Consider the following 21,953-nt stretch of genomic DNA (forward strand, 5'->3'; position numbering starts at 1 on the left):
GCACCCCAACTCCCCAATCAGCCCTGCTCTGAGCCCGACCAGGGGCTGCACCTAGGGATTGGGCCTGCCCTCTGCCACCCAGGAGCAGGCCTAAGCCAGCAAGTCATAATCTCCCAAGTGGTCCCAGACTGCAAGAGGGCACAGGCTGGGCTGAGGGACCCCCTCTCCCCCCCGAGTGCACAAATTTTTGTGCACCGGGCCTCTAGTATATTATTATAAAATCAATTCCATAGAACACAAAGCAGCATTTATTAGCTATCATATATTTACTGTATACTTATTCCTACATGCACACTTATAACTACAATGATCATGTATTCCCAGATTGTTCTGGAAAAATTCTTATTGCCAATATTTACTTCATTTTCCCCATAAAACACTTGATAAACCATGTATTCCAGTATTTGGTTCTGAAAAAATAATGACCATACCTGTACATAAGATTAATTCAGAAAAAAATGTTCCCCAATGCCAATGCTCGCCTATTAATGCACAAAGAATTTACATAGTCATTCTCTTCAGTCTTCTCTTCTATTATGGGAATATACCTATGCTATGTAATATTGATATAGATAAAACATCTTGCATGACTTTCAGCTGAAATTTTCTATTACTTTAAAATAAACATTAGAACTCAAATTGTAAGAATATTTTAAAATGTCATGCACAGACCATGCTGAAAGAATATGAATACAAAGAAAGCAAAATATGGGTATGTTCTTAGAAATGAGCATCTCCAAATAAGGCATCATTAAGTAGGAAGATTAATAAGGCAAGGTTAACCATCAAACATCAATAGAAAACAAAGAAAATCTACTACTCACCCCTGTGGCTAGAATTTCTCCATCACGTTCAAAAGCTAAAGCAGTAACCCGATCAGTATGGGGTTTGAAAACATGTTTCAAATGAAGATCTGCATCTGAATATTTCTTCCGTCCTGCAAAAACTGTGAGCTCTTTTGGATCATAAAGTTCAAGAACTCGAACAACCCCATCTTCAAATCCTACAATAATCTGTGCTCCGGTGAAGCTTATCTTAGACAAAAATTAAATGCAAGAAATCTGAAATTAGTTGATTAGGGAAGTTATACTATGTTACATCTGTATTTTATTTATCAGTAGACTTAAATCATTTAACAATGGCAGCCCATTGGTAATTCCTTCTTCCACTTTCTGGTAACCTCCATCTATTCTAGGATGTCTATGAGATGGGTAAACAATGGCAGTTCAACCACTCATGAGCAAATGTTGGAGGAGTGTCTGTCAATTACATGTCAGGCGCCTACCACCAGCAATTCAAGAATGAGCATACGCAGTCTCAGTCCCTGCTTTCACAGAATGTATGATCTAGTGGGGAAGACAGACATTAATTAATAAATCACACAAATGAGTGAGGAATTAAGGACTGAAATAAGTGCTAAAGGAAAGAAACTTATTCCCTGAGAGCATATAACAAAGAAAGCTGACCTAGACTGAGGACTTTCTGAAGGAAGAGATGGTGGAGCTGAGATCAGAAAAAGGCCCAGGAATTAATGAACAGGAAGATGGCAGAAGCACTTCTGGGAGAGGCTGTAGCTTGTGCAAATGTCATGTGTCAGTAAAGAATGGAACTCAAGAAAAAAGTTATAATTTGACAAGAGCAGACTGAGTAAGGGAGCAATGCATCCACAAGAGGCTAGCGAGGGAAATAAGCAGGCACCATGTCACAGTAGGCATAGTCTTCATTCCAAGAGTAGCAGGAAGTCAACAAAAGGTTTTTAGTGGTGGGCTGGGGGTGGGCAGTGACATGATCAGATTTGCTATTTTAGAAATGTCATCCTCACTGCTGTGTGTAAGGTAGATCTGAGATGGCCTGATGGAATGCAGGGCGACCTTTGGGAGTCCTTTGAAGAGATGACTGCCATACTCTAGAAAGGTGACTGTGGTAACGTGGTCTGAGGTGATGTAGTGGAGAAGAGGGACATAGACACATTTTAGTAAGAAGTATAATGGCCCTATTGGTAATGAATGGACATGGGGAATGAGGCAGAGGAAGGTGTCAATGACAACTAAGATATATACTGAGTCAGGAAACACTGGAAGAAGCCAGGTGTGTGTGTGGTTTGTTGCTGCTATTGTTTTGGAGGGAGGATAGCTGGGGGCAAGCAGAAAGTCATTAATTTAGTCTTGGCTATGTTGAGTTTGGAGTCCCCTGGAGATCTCAAAGTAGAGATGACATATCATCTGCAGTTAAGAGGAGAAGTCTGGGTTGGGAATATAAATCCAGCAATGCCTGAAAAGTGCTAAATATGCTGTCTTAAAGGCATTCAGGAGAAGGGCAATAGCCTTGGTATTCTCTCTTTTAAAAAAAAAACCACAAAAAACATTTGTATTGATTTCAGAGAGGGAAAGAGAGATAGAAATAGAAACATCAATAATGAAAGAGAATCATTGATTGGCTGCCTCCTGCACACCCCACACTGGGAATCGAGCCCGAGACCAGGGCATGTGCCCTGACCAGGAATCAAACTATGACCTCCTGGTTCATAAGTCAACGCTCAACCACTGAGCAACACCAGCCAGGCATCCCTGGTATCTTTAGAGCAGCAGTCGCCAATCTTTCAGATCCCATGGACCACCAGTGGTCTGCGGACCACTGGTTGGCAATCGCTGCTTTAGAGCACAGTGATCATGCCTGAGGCCAAGCAATTACGAGAATATTGGGAATAAGAAAACTGTACCCCACTCAACTCCAGTGGAATGTTGTTAATTCAACAAATATTTACTAAATTTCTAAATGTACCAGTAACTGTAGAGGCCCTGGAGGTACAAAGAGTAGATATGATTGTCACCATGAAGAACACAGTCTTGCCCTGGTCAGTGTTCCTCAGTGGTTAGAGTGTTGGCCCATGTACCAAAGGGTCATGGGTTCAATTGCTGGTCAAGGGCACATACCTGGGTTGCAGGTTTGACCTCCAGCCAGTCAAGGAGCATGCAGGTCTCTCTCACATCAATGACTCTCTCCCTTTCTCTCTCTCTCTCTCTCTCTCTCTCTCCCTTCCTCTCTTTCTAAAAATCAATGGAAAAAAATATCCTCAGGTGAGGATTAACAACAACAAAAACAACAAATAGCCTATGGAAAGGATATATAATAAAGCAAATCATCTTAGTATGTTCTGCTAAGTGCTGTAACAGAAGTATATACACAATCCTTAACAAATAAACAAAAAAAAAAATGACAGAGGAAGGAACACTTAGCTGTATTTGAAGGTGGGGTCACAAAGGGCTATGCAGAGGAGATGATGTTTGACCTTAGCTGAGTTATCAAAAATGATGTAGAGTTTTCCAGAAGGCAAGAGAGTATGCAGAAGGGGCATTTAATTCTAGTATAATATCCATATGATCATTACTTGGATGTAAGGCTAAAACAGGAAACATTCTATGGACATCACATAACCATCTCAGTAAATGATTCAATTACTTGGGCTGTATTTTAAAGACTTTAGTAAGGGTGTAAAAAGATTAGAATAAAGAGTGAGCCAGGTTTGGTAACCCAAATATTTGTGGTTTCTACTTGTTTTAGCCTAATCATTGTTCTGCCTCTATTCCCTGGCCTAAATTCTCCTTCTGATCTTGATCCCATCATGAAATTCCCCTCCACTCCAGCCATCTCCACATCTACTTTAAGCTTGAAACATTTTGTATTTTATTTCAACCCAAAACAGTAAAGATAAAACATTCCCAAAATACTCCCATGACATTTTAAAAACATGGCTGCAAATTCTTTGACATGCCTCCCATGGAGCGATGGGGTTTAAATCCCTCCCCCTTTAATCTGTGGCTTCCAAGGCTGGGAAGGCCAGCAGCTTCTGCCTTGTCTGTTGGGACACTAGATCTTGGAGTCCCGACCTTCTGTGTAAGAAGTGTGTGACTGCCCTGAGGCCACCATACTGCGATGAAGCCCAAGCCATAGGAAGGGATATTAGGTAAGCACTCCTGCTGACATCCCAGCTTAGCCCAGCCTTCAACTCAGGTGCCAGACTTGTAATACGAAGCCTTTAGATAATTCCAGGACCCAGCCATTCAAGTCTTCCCAGCTGAGGTCCCCAAAACCATGAAGCAGCGATAACCCATCCCTGCTGCCACCTGTCTGAATTCCCATGCCACCTGTCTGAATTCCCACTCTACAGAGTAAGTGAGCAAAACAAAATGATGGTTGCTTTATACCACTACATTTTGTTATAGTTTGTTACACAGCAATAGATAACTAGAACAACTCCATGTCTCTTCCTGATTTTCTCCTATAGCTCTTATCATTGTCTGACATATCACAAATTTACTTGTTTATTGTCTGTCTCTGCCCCTTGTCTCCCACTATACTGTAAGGTGCAACAAGGGCAAGTATTTTTGTCTTTGTTCATTGCTATAGTCCTAGAATCCAGAACAAGGCCCAGCACCTAGTAGGCATGCTGGAAATATAAATAGAATGAATGAAATCAGAGCCAGGCAGATAGAGGTGAATAAACTAACTTAAAATGATTATTCTTCTCTGAAATCCAGAATCGAAAAATATCTGCATTTCTAAGAAATGGCACTGTATACTATATTTATTAATAAAATCTAATAGAAGTTCCTTATAATAAACTTACCAGACGAGGTACCCAAGCAAGAGCTGTGCCTCCTTGTTTGAATTTCACTTGAGTCAAAAAATTTCTGCTAGCAAAATCATAGATTCGAACAGAGCCTATAGAAAGATAGTTTTAAAAGAAACAAATGTATATGTAATCCTTTTTTAAATAACCTTGGCTCACTTCACATGTTGAGAATTTTAACAAGAAATTTCATAAATAACTACATCCACTGATAATCCAATAACCTTTCCTTAGTCAAAAATTTCTATATATGCCCTTGCTGATGTAGTTCAAGGGTTAGAGCATCAGTCCACTCACCGAAGGACTGAGAGTTTGATTCTGGTTGAGGTAACCAATCAATGTGTCTCTCTCACATCAATGTTTTTCTCTCTCCCCCTCCCTTCCACTCTCTCTAAAAATCAATGGAAAAAATATCCTCGGGTGAGGATCAACAACAAAAAAATTTCTATATATAGTGTTGATTTGATAACTTATAAACATGTGTAATACAGAAGACAAGTGGGAGTTCTGGTTTAGATGGCGGTGTAGGTAAATGCAGTAATTGCATCCTCCTTTAACCACATTAGAATTACAACTAAACTACAGAAGAACCATCATTCTGAACTGCCTAAAACCAAGCTGAACATAAGTCCTACTACTAAGGATATAAAGAAGAAGCCACATCAAAACTGGTAGGGGCAGAGACTCAGAATGGGTCCCACACCCAGGTGTGGCAGATAAAAATCGGGACTGATGTTTCAGCTGCAGAGGACCCCCTAAGGAACAAGCAGTCCCAACTCCATCTCAGGCCTCCAAGCCCAGGATTTCAGAGCTAGAAAGAGAAGTCCTCATCAACTTCAGGCTGTAAAAACCAGCTTGGATTATGGCTGAGTGAGACAGAGTCTCAGGCGTTCCCCTGAAAGGGCCCAAACACAGACTGACTTGCTCTGAGTTCCAGTGCCTGGGCACCAGGGATGTACAGGAGGGACTGAGTTATGTGGCCTGGAGGTGAGAATTGGAGGGGCAGCTTTCTCCAGACAGAAGTCCTGGCAAAGGCCATTGTTTCTTTTCTGAGCCCTGCTCCCACTGAGCCAGCAGGCAAGTGCCATATTTGAGTCTCTGTCAACTTGTCCCCATTTGCCCCACCCTGGTGATTACCTGAAACCCCACCCCACCCAACTTGCATACCCAACCCAAGCCATTTCCAGTGGCTTTTCCATACAAATGACCTGTCTTGGATCATGCTTCAGACTTTTCTAAAATCTCTCAAACAAGCATTATCTGACCTTTCCCTTGCTATGTACCTCTTGTAAGTGGCTTTAGGCCCAGCACTAGTGATAGCTGGCCTTGGTTCATAGGTTGGTCTCTCCTGGGCACCTCCAAACCCAGCATAAGTAGCAGTCATCTGCAGGTCATTGTGTAGCTCATGCCAGAAGGCCCTGGGCAGGGCACAGGTTGACCTTGGCCTGCACCTCCCAGGAGGTCTCAGAGCCAGTGCACCTGGTGAACAGCTTCAGACCACATAAAAGCACCACTCAACCTCCTCCATGAGAACATACTTAAGGGATGGACTCAGCAGGAACCAGAATAATGATGAAGTCCTGTTCTGTGGGGCCAGCCCCTGTAGAGCTTATCCTCCATGGTGATCAAAGCCAGTCCTCACAGCCAAATGGTGCTAATAGCAATAAAGACTCAACTACAACAGGAGAGTATACACAGCCCACACTGGGGGCACACCTGGAGCATCCAGCTCAGGTGAATGGGGAGGCTGTGCCACTAGGCCCTGTAGCACACTCTACCAATCCCAGGAGATGTACCAGCTCTACCTAATGCATAGAAACAAACATAGGGAGGCAGCCAAAATGAGGAGACAAAGAAACATGTCCCAAATGAAAGAACAGAAAAAACTCCAGAAAAAAAAAACTAAACAAAATGGAGACAAGCAATCTACTAGATGCAAAGTTCAAAACACTAGTTATAAGAATGCTAAATAAGTAGATGAACTTAGTGAAAACATCAACAAAGAGATAAGAAACTAAAAGCAGAGATAAGAAAAATGTAAGAAAGCAGTCAGAAACTAAGAATACACTAATTGAAATGAAGAATGCATTACAGGGAATCAACAGTGGAGTAGATGAAGCAGAGGATCAAATCAGAGATCTGGAAGATAACAAAGCAGAAAAGAGCCTTCCTCCCCCCACCCCCACCCCCACCCCCCCAAAAAAAGGAATCCAAAAAAATTGAGGATTTAAGGAGCTTCTGGGACAACTTCAAGTCTACCAACATTTGCATCATGGGGATGCCAGAAGGAGAAGAGAGATCAAGGAATTGAAAACCTATTTGAAAAAATGACAGAAAACTTCCCTAATCTAGTGAATGAAATAGACATGCAAGTCCAGGAAGCACAGACAGTCCCAAACAAGATGAACCCAAAGAGGCTCCACACCAAGACACATTATTATTAAAATGCCAAAGATTAAAGACAAAGAGAGAATCTTAAAAGCAGCAAGAGAAAAGCAGTTAATTATCTACAAGGAATCTCCCATAAGACTGTCAGCTTATTTCTCCACAGAAACTTTTCAGGCCAGAAGGAATTGGCATGAAATATTCAAAGTGATGAAAAGCATGAACATACAACCAAGATTATAATCTAGAAGTCTTGTTCATCTAGAATTAAAAGACAGATAAAGAGCTTCCCAGAAAAAGCTAAAGGAGTATATCACCACCAAACCAGTACTACAAGAAATGTTAAAGAGTTTTCTTTAAGAAGAAGAGGGAAAAAAGATCCAAACATGAATAATAAAATTGCAATAAATACATATCTATCAACAACTACTTTAAAGGCAAATGGATTAAATGATCCAATCAAAAGACATGTGGAGGCTGAATTGATAACAAAACAACATCCTTACATATACTGTTTATAAGAGACTCACTTCAGAATAAAAGACATACACAGACTGAAAGTAAAGGGATGGAAAAGGATATTTCATAAAAATGGAAGTAGAAATTAAAAAGCTGGGATAGCAACACTTATACCAGACAAAATGGACTTTAAAATAAAGATTATATAACAAGAGGCAAAGAAGGACCCAACAATTTCACTTCTAAGTATTTATCTCAGAAACCCAAACACTAAATTGAAAAGACATATACATCCATATGTTCATTGCAGCATTATTTACAATATTCAACATATGGAAACAACCTAAGTATCCAGCAATAAATGAATGGGTAAAGAAGAAGTGGTGCATATATACAATGGAATAAGACTCAGCCATAAAAAATAATGAAATCTTGTCATCTGCAACAACATGGATGGACTGAGAGGCTATTGTGCTGAGTCAGAGAAAGACAAATACCATATGATTTCACTTACATGTGGAATCTAGAAAAATAAATAAATAAATAAATAAATAAATAAATAAATCAGAAACAAACTCATGTATACAGAGAACAAACTGATGGTTACCAGGTGGGAGAGGGCTTGGGAGACTGGGTGGAAAAGGTGAAGGAATTAAGAAATACAAATTGGTAGTTACAGAACAGTCACAGGAATGTTAAAGTATAGCATAGGGAATATACTCAACTAGAGGCTTGGTGCATGAATTCGTGCACCGGGGGGTCCCTCGGCCTGGCCTGCACCCTCTCGCAACTGATAATTGACTAGCAGATCAATTTCCCTTGCACAGTCCACACAGATTCCCCATAAGTCAAGAAGGAAGAAAGGAGATAGAAAGGAAAAGAACAGCACAAATGTAGATAAAACCAAAGTGAATAGCACTTTCATGACTGATGTACTGACTGTGTACTCATTTTAATCTCACAGTAACCATGGCTGCTGCATTTTGTGCCCTCTCCCCACCACAAAGACTCATCTCACTGTTACTAAGAGGTTCCACTTTTGGAAAAATTCTCAAATGCTTTTAATCAAACACATACAAAAGATTGTATTGAAAACAAAACAAAAAGGACAGCTATGTTTTAATTAAAGTTCCTACTTACAGTCCAAGGCAGTTGTGGCCATAAGGTAAGTGAGAGGAGACATAGCCAAGGCTTCCACGGCTCCAGAATGGAAGGAGAAGAGGCATTCTGGATCTTGTGTCTGATCATCAAAAGACAGAAATTGTATTAGGTCTCAAAGATAGCTTAACGTAGAATTAAGGTCAAGTTTAAAGAAATACAAATAGCACCCTGTAACTACATGTGTGATTTTATCTGAATAGAAATAAGAAAAAGCATTATAGGTTAGAAAGAACGCTGGACTTTGGAATTAGGAGCAATGGAGTACTGACTGTGCGATTTGCACAAGCCACTTTGAATGCCAGTGTCCATTTCTTCATCAGTAAAATGATGGCAACTGCCTGCCTACTAAATAGGATGGGGTGAGGACTACACGAGATAATATAAATGCAAATGGCTTATGTTTATGAAAACTGTAAAGCGCTCTATGTTAGCCATTGTCATTGCCACTTTTCTGGCAACTTTTGCTATGAGATAGACCTTTTTAAATGTACAACAATAATGAAAGAAGAGAAAGAAACAATATGAATTCTCAGGAATCGGATATCTTGACCAAGTTTTTGATGGGAACAATGATCAATTATGGAGAGAAAAAAGTATCTTTTAATAAAGAATAACAAAGATTATTATAAAATTAGAAAAAAATAAGAAAATATGCAACTTACAATATTTGAAAAACTGAGGTCAAGCTTCCATATGGCTCCATTGGAATCCTAAAAAATTAAATACCTAATAACATTTGACTTATCACTTTGAAGTTTTACCAAATTAAAATAATTTTCTTCCTATGATTTAAAGTAAGGACAAACAATAATACTAAACACACACACACACTAAACACACACACACACACACACACACACACACACACACCCAGTGCATGAAATTCATGTGCAGGTACAGTGCCTAGACCTGGCCTGTGATCAGGGCTATCTTCCCCAGCTGCCCACAGCTGGCCCTGCTCCCCGTGGCCACCCACTCCTGGTTCCCTGTTCACTTTCAGATGATCGGTGCCTGACGGCTGGGAGAAGGGACCGAGAGGTCAGTTGTTCCCACCTGCTCGCTGGCTCCGCCCCCACCACGGGTGGCCATCAGGTTATTAGAGCCTGCCTGGGGGTGGGGGGGAGGGAGGGGAAGGGAAGGGACCAAGAGGTGGTCAGTGTGCCTCATAGTGACTGGTCCAGAGGTTGTTCTGGTCATTCTGCTGCTAGGGTCAATTTGCATATTACCCATTTATTATATAGGATGTTTAAGTGTGCCTAAAATGTAACTAAATCAACTTCTATATATCTTAGAACACAACCACACTGTAAACACAGCAATCTCACTATACTTGTAGTTAGTTTAACATAATACAAATGCTCCTAACAGGTTTTCTGTGTATAAAATGTATGTCAATAAAAATATCAAATTCAGGAACTCTTCATTCAGGTATCAGTAGTAGTCTTAATAGTAAAATGGACTTATAATGACAATAAATTATAACACCATTTTAAGTTTATGTCCAGGTAGTTTTAAAAGAGCCAAGAGGGAAGAATGCAATTTACCTGAGCCAACCAAAAGTTATTCCCAGCTTCGTTCATTTTTATCATGGAGAAGAGTTTAACATTCTTGTCCACTTGAAGTTCATTGATGGGCTCAATCTCTAGCAATCCAGTCTCGTCTACAATATCAGCAGTGTCTATGGTCTCAAAATCCCATATCTCATAAAATTAATAAGAAAATACTTTAGTCATACAGCAGTTTCTGAATTTGTTTTCTAAGCCAGAAAATAAATACCAAGACATTTCTTTGTATTTATAGAGATTTTTGAGAAAATACAACTCTGATTAAGAATTCCAATTTTTGCCAAAACCGGTTTGGCTCAGTGGATAGAGCGTCGGCCTGCGGACTGAAAGGTCCCAGGTTCAATTCCGGTCAAGGGCATGTTCCTGGGTTGTGGACACATCCCCAGTGGGGGATGTGCAGGAGGCAGCTGATCGATGTTTCTCTCTCATCGATGTTTCTAGCTCTCTATCCCTCTCCCTTCCTCTCTGTAAGAAATCAATAAAATATATTTTTTAAAAAAATGAATTCCAATTTTCACCCTGACCAGTTTGGCTCAGTGGATAGAGCATCGCCCTGCAGACTGAAGGGTCCCAGGTTTGATTCTGGTCAAGGGCATGTACCTTGGTTGTGGACATATCCCAGTGGGGGGTGTGCAGGAGGCAGCTGATCAATGTTTCTCTCTCATTGATGTTCCTAACTCTCTATCCCTCTCCCTTCCTCTCTGTAAGAAATCAATAAAATATATTTTTTTAAAAGAATTCCAATTTTCCCAAAGTAATCTGCATTTCAAGGTTTCAGACAGGTCTTTCTGCACATGAAGTGGCTATCAGGAATAAATGGTTCACTTGTTCAGCAAGACATCTAAGCCCTGTTTTATACACATACACTAGTAGGCCCCTGGAAAGGGGAAATGGAACTTCTTGCTTAATAATTCAAACACCATCTTCATTATAAGCAGAGAAAATGAATGTAGATGATGTGTTCATTAGAAAATATTCCTCTTCCCAGGAAGAAGAAGAAAAAGGTAAAGATACAAATTATGAACAACAAATACACATCTATCAACAAGTGAATCTAAAAATCAAGTGAATAAATAATCTGATGAACAGTATGAACTGGTGATTATAATAGAATCAGGGACATAGAAAGGGAATGGATGGACTATTCTTGGGGGGAAAGGGGTGTGGGGGGTTCAGGAAGAGATTGGACAATAATAGTGTACCTATGGATGAGGACACTGGGTGGGGAGTGAGGGCGGAGGGTGGGGTGGGAACTGGGTGGAGGGGAGTTATGGTGGGGAAAAAGAGGAACCAATGTAATAATCTGAACAATAAAGATTTAATTTAAAAAAAAGATAAGAAATAAAAAAAAGAAAATATTCCTTTTCCTTATCATAGATTTAAACTGTACTATCCAGATAAGGATTGTTGTTCTTGGGATAGGAGACCAGAAAGCTACAGGAAGGATAAGGGCACACGGTCACCTCATGTAGCAGAGAGACTCGGAAGGACTTCCTCTGTGAAGTGCCAAGCCCAGTCTGGATGGTTCTGTTGACACACCCTGCCATGTCCTGGCCTCAATAACTCAGACTCTGAGAAGATTGGTGTTGTCCCATAGATTAGCCTTGTGGTGGGAGGCCCAGGTCCTAGGGCCAGACTAACGCCTGGGAGTGGGTCAATTTTTCCTAATGGGAGTGAGGAGATGAGGGTGGACTTTGAAAAGAGAAGCAACCTTAAAAATTAACAGTGTCCATGAAGGGATCCTCTGTGAAATACTCAACTTTTCTCTTGAGGATTTCTTCCATTTGATACCTTGACATTTTTGGGTGACACATCTTGGAAACAGTGAATATACTGTATGACATAATAATAAGGACATAAACTATCTCTCAGGGTAATGAGTAAAATCTTACAAGATTAAATTTAATATGGTAAATGTAAAAAATTTATTCTTGGGTTCAAAAAGCCAATGGTAAGAGGCAGAGGATATGGCATAAACAGTATATTAGACATAGTACGCTCTCTAGGTGTCAACAATGACCAGACTATTTAGAAAGCAGTCTTATTTCTGGTAATCATACATCCTAAAGAATATCCAGAGAACACTACCACTTCCTTATGAAAGGCCTGGGAAGGAATCTGTGCCAAGGGGACCACAAAACAAATCATGAGGCTCCAAATTTGTCAGCAGTAGCAGGGTACACACACAGCGATGTGACCACAACCAGGAGGAGCAACCTTCCAGCTTAGCCCACACTATGGACAGGAGAGTGTCCAGAGGTGAGTTCACTAGTGTCAGGTGCAAGGAGGAGGGTACATCCATAGCCAAATCCTCTCATCTCACTTTTGACTATATTCCTGATTAGTAACTCAGGAAAAAATAACCAACAAGCCTTGGCTGGGTGGTTTAATTGATTGGGGTATCATCTTGTACACCAAGAGGTTGTGGGTTCAATTCCAGGTCTAGGTACATAGCTAGGTTCCAGCTTCGATCCCTGGTCAGGGCGCAGAGGAGGCAACCAATTGATGTCTCTCTCTCTCTCTCTCTCTCCCTCTCTCCCTCCCTCCCTCCCTTCCTCTGGCTTTAAAAAAAATCAATAAAATCATATCCTCGGGTCAAGATTTAAAAAAAAGAAAAAACAACAACAAATGTTTGGCTCTTTTGTCCCTAGAAAATGACCTGTTCATAGCGGGCATTTTAGAAGAACATCTGTGTCCACTGTTTACACTGTGCTAACATGGGCTTTCATTCTCTGAGACTACTATTTCAACAACAAAATCAACATAACAAAAGATCCCCTCAGAAAATTTCAGAGCTCAGATGCTGTAAATTAATTTTGACTAGAATTCAAATATTTACCATAAGAAGAGCGTTCTTTAAAATGAGTTGGCCCTGGGAGTAAATGGCCACTAATTTTCTTCATAAAGTGACCTTTGCGAGAAATAAAGAATGAATAGAACCAACTGGGTGATCTGCAAGGCTTAGGTGTGGATGCTACTGTCCAAGAATCAAGAAAACTTACCCTAACCCATCCATCGGACCCAATGGTGATAACTTCCCCCTCGTCCAGCATGATCTGATTGATGGGGCCCTGGTGACAAAGTTTACTTCCAGTTCGAGTGAGCTCCACTTTGATGAGGCCAGCTTCCCACACCAGCATGTTGCCCCATTCTGACCCAGACAGCACCTGGCAGGTGTGCGCACAGGAAGGAATGTGCATTAAGACAGACAAATGTGTATATTTATGACTCAAAGAGCAGGAAAAAGGATTTTTAAAAGATTATTTTTCTTGAGTATGGAAGTAAAATTCTTTAAGACGGAAAAAATAAGAAAATATAGAAATGAAAATGCACTGCCCCAAGAAGAACCACTAATCCATTTTTATGTATTTCCTCCGAGGGTTGTGCATCATTTTCATTATTGTGACTAGGTTGTATGCTGCTGGTATTTTTTCTAAACGTATCTTTTATATTTCTTTGTACATGTCTTAAGGACATAATCCAGGAATGGGATTACTGGCTCAAAAATTAGAGGCATGTGTAAAGTTCTTGACAGATGAGATTCTACTTTTTAAGTATGATAATACCAACTATTATAAGATGTTTGATAATTTGTGAGGGCATTACTCAACTCAGAAGATTATATCATTAACAGTATCCAATTTCAAAGGATAATCATCTGGAACCACCTCATGCTAATCCATTTAATCCAGCACTTCCCAAAGTACATACCACCAAACGGTAGTTCTTAGGACATTTAACAGGTGTTACCTAAAAGGTAATATTAATGGAGACCTTACATACATAAAGTTATGTAACTGTAACAACCATATGAACCAGGTACATTTATTGGGGATAATACGTACAGCTGTGCAACTTGGGACTTTATTTCTCCAGGTGAGACAGTTTTTCTTTTCACACAAAACAATATGGGCCAAGGAAAGCCCTGACTATTATCCTCTTCATTTTATAAAGGGGGGAAAAAATTAAAGAACAGGACAGTTAACTAACTTGCCCAAAATTACTCAGAGGAGTCCAGATTCTAAACCAAACACTGTGCTCAAAAGCTCCTGCTCCAACTACCCAGGAGCCTAAGGAGACAGATGCTGGATTAAACAAAGACAAACACGTTTCTCTTCTCTAGGACTCCTTGGATGCTCTAACACAAAAGTGTTCACTGGGAATCAGCAAGAAGAATTTTCGTTATAAAGGAATTTGAAGAGGAAGTCTTATTTTCATAGAGCTGCGGTGCAGACGAATGCTCCATGGAATGCTCTATGGAATGCTCTTTGGGAAACTGACCTAATTCTTGCCAGCCTGCTCTAGGATTCTGCATCCCCACTTCCCTCTCACCCAGAGTAGCTTATGACCTCGCTCAGTCTTTTCTACCTATTTGTCTACCTATTCTTATCTATTTTACCTATTAAGCTTCAGCCCATTTTTGGTAGAGTCTTCATTTATGCTTGGTTTCTTCTGTCAAGTGACCAAAGCCACGAAAGTTCACCAAAGCTTATATGGCATTCCTTTCTGAAATGTCATTCATGTCTAGCTTTCCTGTTCCATTTGTCTTCAGGAAAGTGTAGGCCCTGATCACCCCTGCTTAGAAGAAAACAACATCTTCCTTCCTAGCTCATCTCCTTGACTCCAGATTTCCCTTCCTCTAATTCACCTGGCATTGTGTGGCCAAATGTATCTACAACTTCTTTCATTTGCAAGTCTACTCTTCCAATATATAATAGTTCTGCCTGGCTGTTAAACCCCTCACACACTAGGACCTAATCATGCTTCTCAATCTAATTGCCCACTCTTTCCCAATATGAAATCATTATTCTAATTAGTCTTTTAAGTATCTGATATTTATTTCTAATGATAAGCATTTCCTTTTGTGGCTCTCTTATTTAAAAAGACTTCTTTTCTCCCCTATATCTACACAATCTCTACTGAACCTTTTAAAGTTACATCTCACAACATGTTTTTAACAAGGGTTGTGTTCATCTTTATGTAACTTAATTCTTACAGTATTCAGAATTTCAAGGTGGAATAATTTACAATCATCTTCTAGGTTTAGATATACTATTGCCTAGCCAGCATCCAATGCTTTCTATTTCCTCCTACACGCCATGATTTCAAATTAAGAACATCCCATCCCATTAGGTAGAGGACTAGACCATTTTGTTTCTTAGAGTAATATGTGTATACTGGCATTTACTTATAATTGAAATGATCACAAAAATAATCCTAATAGGAAACCAAATACAATATTAATGGAGAACTAATTCTATGGGTAATATGCCTATATGCTTTGTAGAGGAAGAGAGGGAGTAATCTCACAATATTTTAAAATAAACTAACAGATTAAAGCTGCAGTGTTGCAGATGTTACGATAAAGTTGCTCAATCTTGAATAATAATCTGACAATAAAAATTAAAGCCACAGATGCAAGAGAAAAGTGTCCTTGCCCTTTCTGTCTGTCTGATTGTGGCAGACAAGATTGAATGGGGGAATACAGGAGGAAAAAATAAATAAATAAATAAATAAATAAATAAATAAATAAATAAATAAAATAAAAGCCACAAGACAGTATATAACCTTTGACCTAGTAAATCCTCTTGAAGCATCATGGAAAAGAAGAGAAGGGCAAGATAAACATTATAAACACTGCAACTCCATGACAAGTAAAAGTGACAAGGATATCATTATATTAATTGAGGAAAATGTCTGCATATTGTATATAATCTTTATTAAAAACAAAATAGCAAGCCCTAGCCTGTTTGTTTCAGCGAATAGAGTGTCGGCCTGTGGACGGAAGGGTCCCGGGTTCAATCTGGTCAAGAGCCCGTACCTCGGTTGCAGGTTCCTCCCCGGTCAGGGCCCAGGCCGAGTGCAGGAGGCAACCAATCGATGTGTTTCTCTCACATCGATATTTCTCTCTGTCTTTCCCTCTCTCTTCCACTCTCTCTAAAAATCAATGGGAAAATATCCTTGGGTGAGGTTTAAGAAAAACAAAACAGCAAGTGATAGGTGCAGTGGGTTATGACAATTTCATGGAACTATATTAATTAAATTGATCCTCTGAAGAGGCAGAATTAGATGTTCACTATATTCACAATTACAGTACCTGTTATTGCTAATAAAGGCAGTGCTTTTTAGAATGTATAATGTGCCTTCAGATGTGCATGTCACTTGAAGACATCGTTTTATCATTGTACTCACCTTCCCATCTGGGAGCTCCATGTAGCCTTCTATATCAGTAGTGGCTGTTTTGCCAAATCGACCTAGGAAGCCCTGAAGCTTGAGCCCAGTGAATGTTTGAGCCATTTCCCAGAATCTGCAGACAAGAGAGAGACTGAATGTATCTACCTCAACGCATTTATATACTTGATAGTCACATATATTATTGCCTTTATTCATTCATCTGATTAATATGCCAAAGGGCTTATCCATCATACAATATTGCTTTGAACAGCAAATTTAATAGGCAATGTGAAAGTTCAATATGAATTTGGAAATACTATGCCAACTTTAGGCAGATAATGTACAAACTGTTTTAGGAGGTAAAGCCTGTAAGACGACAGCAGGCTAACTTTAAAAGCCCTTGTTTTGTCGGTGCTGTCTGCAGTAATAAATCCCCATATTGAATTAGTTAACTTTAAAAAGAACACATTTTAAAGATATCTTAATGTTAACAACATCAGCAAAAATGTCTCCAGCTGGTCGATTCCCTTAGAAAATACCCTCACTATAATCTCCTAGCACCTGTACAGTCACACACATACTTGATGTGGCCCGATCCTGCTGTAGTAAGCTGCTCGTCATCTTCAGGATTGAAAGTAACCTTAAAGACTTCCTGGGAAAAAGCTTTTGTCCTCAGTATGGGCTGTTCCTCTTTCCAATCCCAGATGGTCAAAGTATAATCAGGGCTGCTACCAACAGAGGCCAGCAGTGTCCCGCTGAAGTTAAAGTCCACGTAAGCATAGCCTAAGTCAGCCCCATCTGAAATGCAAGTGATGAACAGATGCAATATTTCTTTCTTTTTCAAAAGTGTATGATTTAAAGCACACACACAGGAGAGATGAAAGAGAACAAGAGAGAGAGGGAGAGGGAGAGAGAGAGAGAGACCTTCATGATGTGTATTGATGGAAGAATGCCAAGATTTTAAAACATAGACACACAGGAGAGAGAGAGAGACAAAACAAGAGAGAGAAAGACAGAAAGAGAAGGAGAAAGAAAGTGCCTCCTTGATGGTGTGTATTGATAGAAGAATGCCGAGAATCCCCTAAATAAATAATTCTAACATCATTCATTACCCTTGGTTTTAGAAAGAATTACATAATATAGATGGAGGATAAATAAATCGTAATCATATTTTACATAAGAAGAACAATTTGAGAAAATCTTCCATTTTATGTTGTGGGGAGAGGAGCACAAAAGCACGCTAGCAGAAAGAACTCAATCTATAATTTAAAATCTGCCAATGGGGGTGGTGGGGGGAACAACCACGAAATAAAAGTTGACGACTTCAGGTTTCCAGGTAAGGAGCTAGGAAGTCACGACTCCATCCTAACAAGTGAAAAACTGAACGGACTAAAAACTTGACAACTCTGCTTGGGTCCACAAGAGAGGCAAGGACCCGGGCAAACCGTTCACCTCAAGACTGGAGAGACTGACAGGTGAATACGGGGATATGCGATTCACCAGAGCCAAGACTCAGGGGTAGAAGGAGCCAAAACAGCGGGGGAACCAGTGAACACAGACAATGGGGTGGTGAGGGCCTGGGGTGGGGAGAGGAAGGGAGCGGGCTGGAAGAGGTTCATGAGGGGGAAAGGAGGACCTATATAATACTTTCAACAATAAAAATTAAAACAGACAAACAAAAAACCTGAACTGTAACTGACAAATTGCTGGAAGCTCTGTGTGGACCAGTCTGAGAGTAAAAAACTCCAGGGGGACCCGATCATAAGGTGGCCCTAACAATATTGTGAGCTTTACCTCCAAGAGCGCGACCAGACTCCCACAGTAAACACATTAGAATCACCTGGGAATCTTTTTAAAATCCTGATTTCTGGGCCTCATCCTCCAGAAATCAGGATTTTAAAAAGATTCCCAAGGTGATTCTAATGTGCAGCCATGGTTGAGAACCACTGATCTAGGAGAAATTCCCTGCGGCTTCCGTCAGGGGGAGGGGAAAAGGACCATTTGGAAATGCCCGGAGCAGTCTGTTCGGAATAAGGCCTGCCCTCAGGAGAAACCAATGAGCAGCGCCTGCAACGCTGAGGTATTATAGGGGAGGGTGGGGGTAAGGGGAAGAGATCAACCAAAGGACTTGTATGCATGCATATTAGCCAAACCAATGGACACGGACAACAGGGGGATGCGAGTATGAGTGCGGGGGTGGGGGGTTGGGGGTTAATAGGGGGATGAGGACACATTTGTAATACCTTAACCAATAAAGAAATTTAAAAAAAAAGGAGTAACTAAAACACAGGCTTGCTCGTATACTGCCCTTTGCTTAATGGGCTTCACAGATGCTGTGCTTTTTACAAATTGAAGGCAAGCTCTCCACCAACAAAATGATTACAACTCACATCACTGCCATATTTGCTTGATTGCAGTGGTATGGGACCAAACCTGCACTATCTCCAAGGTATGCCTGTCCCCAACTCCAGCCCACTCTAGCCATCCTCTCCCACCTATGGGTGTAGAAAAATACTGAGTAACATTTTAAAGGTCACAGTTCAGAAGAACTGGCTCACTAAAAATTGAGACCTAATCATGAGACTAGAGAATGTTTCCCCTCCCCCTACACCTTACCGCCACGGCTAAAGGCCCACTTAAAGGAGTTCTTTCTGCCGAGTATATCAACCCTGGCTCCCAAGAAAAAAATTACACAGCATATCAAAGCATAGAGCACAGTTTGAAGGGACAGAGCAAGCATCGTAACCAGACATAGCATGGATGTTGGAATGATCAGATCAGGAATTCAAAAGGACTATGATTAATATGCTAAGGGCTCTAATGGATAATACAGACAACCTGTAAGAACAGACGGCAATGTAAGCAGAGAGATGGAAATCCTAAAATAGAACCAAAGAGAAAAGCTAGAGATCAAAAACACTGTAACAGAAATAAAGAATGCCTTGATGGGCTTATTAGTAGACTGGACACAGCTGGGGGAAGAATCTCTGCATTAGAGGCTATGTCAACAGAAACTTCCAAAACTGAAAAGCAAAGAGAACAGAGACTGATAACAACAGAACAGAATATCCAAGGGCTGTGGGACAACTACAACAGGTGCAACATATGTGTAATGGGATCACCAGAAAGAGAAGACCGAAAGGAACGAGAAATATTTGAAACAATAATGACTGAGAATTTCCCCCAAATTAACACCAGACACCTGACCACGGATCCAGGAAGTTCAGGGAACACCAACCAGGATAAATGTCCCCAAAACTACAGAAAATGAAAGATAAAGAAAAAATATTGAAGAAGCTGGGGCAGGGGGCAGGGGGGTGGGGGGGAAGCCCCTTACTGACAAAAGAACAAAGATAAGAATTAATCCAACTTTTTCTCAGAAACCATGCAAGCAAGGATAAAGTGGAATAAAATATTTTAAGTGTTGAGACAAGAGAAACACCAACCTAGAATTCTGTAACCAGTGAAATCATCCTGCAGACAGACAAATATAGAGGGAATTTGTTTTCAGTAGACCTGCCTTGCAAGAAATGTTAAGTTCTTTAAAGAGAAGGAAAAAAACATAGGTCAGAAACTAAGATATGCACAGAGAAAGGAAGAGCATCAAAGAAGGAATAAGTGAAGGTAAAATTAAAACATTTTTCTTATTCTTAATTGTTGTAACAGATAACAGTTCAAAATAATAGTCACAATGTATTTGAGTATGTATGCTTATGTATATAGGTATACTTATAGATAAGTGAAAAGAATGTAAGCTTATATATAAGTGAAATAAATGGCAGCAATGATATAAGGGACAGAAAGGAGGAATTATGATTATTTTGTTATTATAAGATAATCATACTACCTGTGAAGTGGTATAGTGTTACTTAAGAGTAGACCTGGATTAGTTGTAAATATATATTGTGAACTCTAGGTAACCACTAAAAAAAGTTTTAAAAAGAAGTATAACATGCTAAGAAAGGAGAAAAAATGGAATCATATAAAATGGTCAATTAAAACTACAAAAGGTAGAAAAAAGTGGAAGAAAAAATAGGAACAAAGAACAATGGCAACAAATAGAAAACTAACAAATATAGATATTAATTCAACTATATAATCACTTTGAATGCCAGTAGTCTAAATGTACCAATTAAAAGACAAAGTGAATCAAAAAACATGACTCAACTACATATTAAATATAAAGATATATGTAGATTAAAAGTAAATGAATGGAGAAAAATATACCTTGCTAACTCTAGTCAAAAGAAAGCAGGAGTAGCTATATTAATTTCAGATAGAGCAGACTTCAAAGTAAGGAAAATTATCAGGGATAAAGAAGGGCATTATATAATGATAAAGGGTTTCAATTTTCCAAGAAGACATAATTCTTAACATGTATGCCCTTAACAACAGAGCATCAAATTATATGAGGCAAAAACAGACAAAAACTTCAAGAAGAAATACATGAATCTACTGTGATATTTGGAGACTTCAGTACCCATCTCTCAGAATTAGACGGATCTAACAGGCAATGTCCTACAAACTTCAGGTTGCCAGCCCCCACAATTGCATAAGCCAATTCCTTTAAATAAAGGGGGGAAACAGTAGATTCCAAGGACTTGGGGGGAAATGGGTTGAGACCATACCTCTCTTCAATCTTCTACTAGTTCTGATTCTCTGGAGGACCCTGACTGATATAATAATGTTACATGTTTTTCAGAATGTTGTTGACCTTGAACACTGGTGTTTTTTTGTTTTGTTTTTAATATATTTTTATTGATTTCAGAGAAGGAAGAGGAAGAGAGAGAGATAGAAACATCAATGATGAGAGAGAATCATTGATTGGTTGCCTCCTGCACGTCCCACACTGGGGATCAAGCCTGCAACCCGGGCATGTGCCTTTGACTTGCAGGCTGACGCTCTATCCATTGAGCCACACCAGCTAGGGCAAACACCGGTGTTTTAAAGATTCTACTGGACTCACCATGAAGGATTCTGTAAGGCCTCAGAGAAGGATATTCATAGATGATTATCTTTGGGGCAACTCCTTTTTCAGCTACTGCGAAGTGAGTTTTATTAGGGTGAACCTACAAAAAATAAAATCTCACTAAAATAATAAAGCAAAGATTTTCATATAAATAGTCCTATTAATGCAGTATTTAGCAACTGTTATCGTACAATGTGTTTATTAGGATCCACTCCAATAGATATATACTTGATGATGGATATGATTTAACTGAAAACTAGAATATCATTTTAAGTTTTACTTTTATTAATAGTCATATTCAACTCCAGAAACTTCTAAGTTGCTTTCAGAAGAGCTGGAACAGTGATTCTAAGTCATTAAAGTGCATCAGAATCCCAGAGAGAGCATATGAAAGCACAGACTGCAAGCCCCACCACAGAGTGTCAGATTCAGTAAGTCAGGGCTGCAGCCCGAGAATGTGCAGTTAGATTTCTAACATGCTCCCAAGTGATGTTGACGCTGTAGTCTGAAAACCACTCTTTGGGAACCTCTAATTTGGATGAATTGTTTACCCTTCATATAAATCAACCTAAATTTTAGTACAGAAAAATGCATGTTTCCAGAATAGTTT

At 39.8% G+C, this 21,953-nt stretch overlaps 1 protein-coding gene across 1 annotated transcript in view; it reads right to left on the minus strand.

The window, feature by feature from the left end:
• The window catches only part of CFAP44 (cilia and flagella associated protein 44), a 102,870-nt gene that overhangs the window by 69,118 nt on the left and 11,799 nt on the right, over nucleotides 1-21,953 (minus strand). The window contains 9 exon segments of the mRNA XM_023758706.1: nucleotides 825-1,034; nucleotides 4,628-4,722; nucleotides 8,615-8,714; nucleotides 9,298-9,345; nucleotides 10,180-10,335; nucleotides 13,203-13,367; nucleotides 16,393-16,507; nucleotides 16,956-17,172; nucleotides 21,341-21,443. Of these exon segments, the coding sequence (XP_023614474.1) occupies nucleotides 825-1,034; nucleotides 4,628-4,722; nucleotides 8,615-8,714; nucleotides 9,298-9,345; nucleotides 10,180-10,335; nucleotides 13,203-13,367; nucleotides 16,393-16,507; nucleotides 16,956-17,172; nucleotides 21,341-21,443 (1,209 nt within the window).

The sequence above is a fragment of the Myotis lucifugus genome, unplaced genomic scaffold (assembly GCF_000147115.1).
Source record: "Myotis lucifugus unplaced genomic scaffold, Myoluc2.0 scaffold_137, whole genome shotgun sequence".
Taxonomy (NCBI): Eukaryota; Metazoa; Chordata; class Mammalia; order Chiroptera; family Vespertilionidae; genus Myotis; species Myotis lucifugus.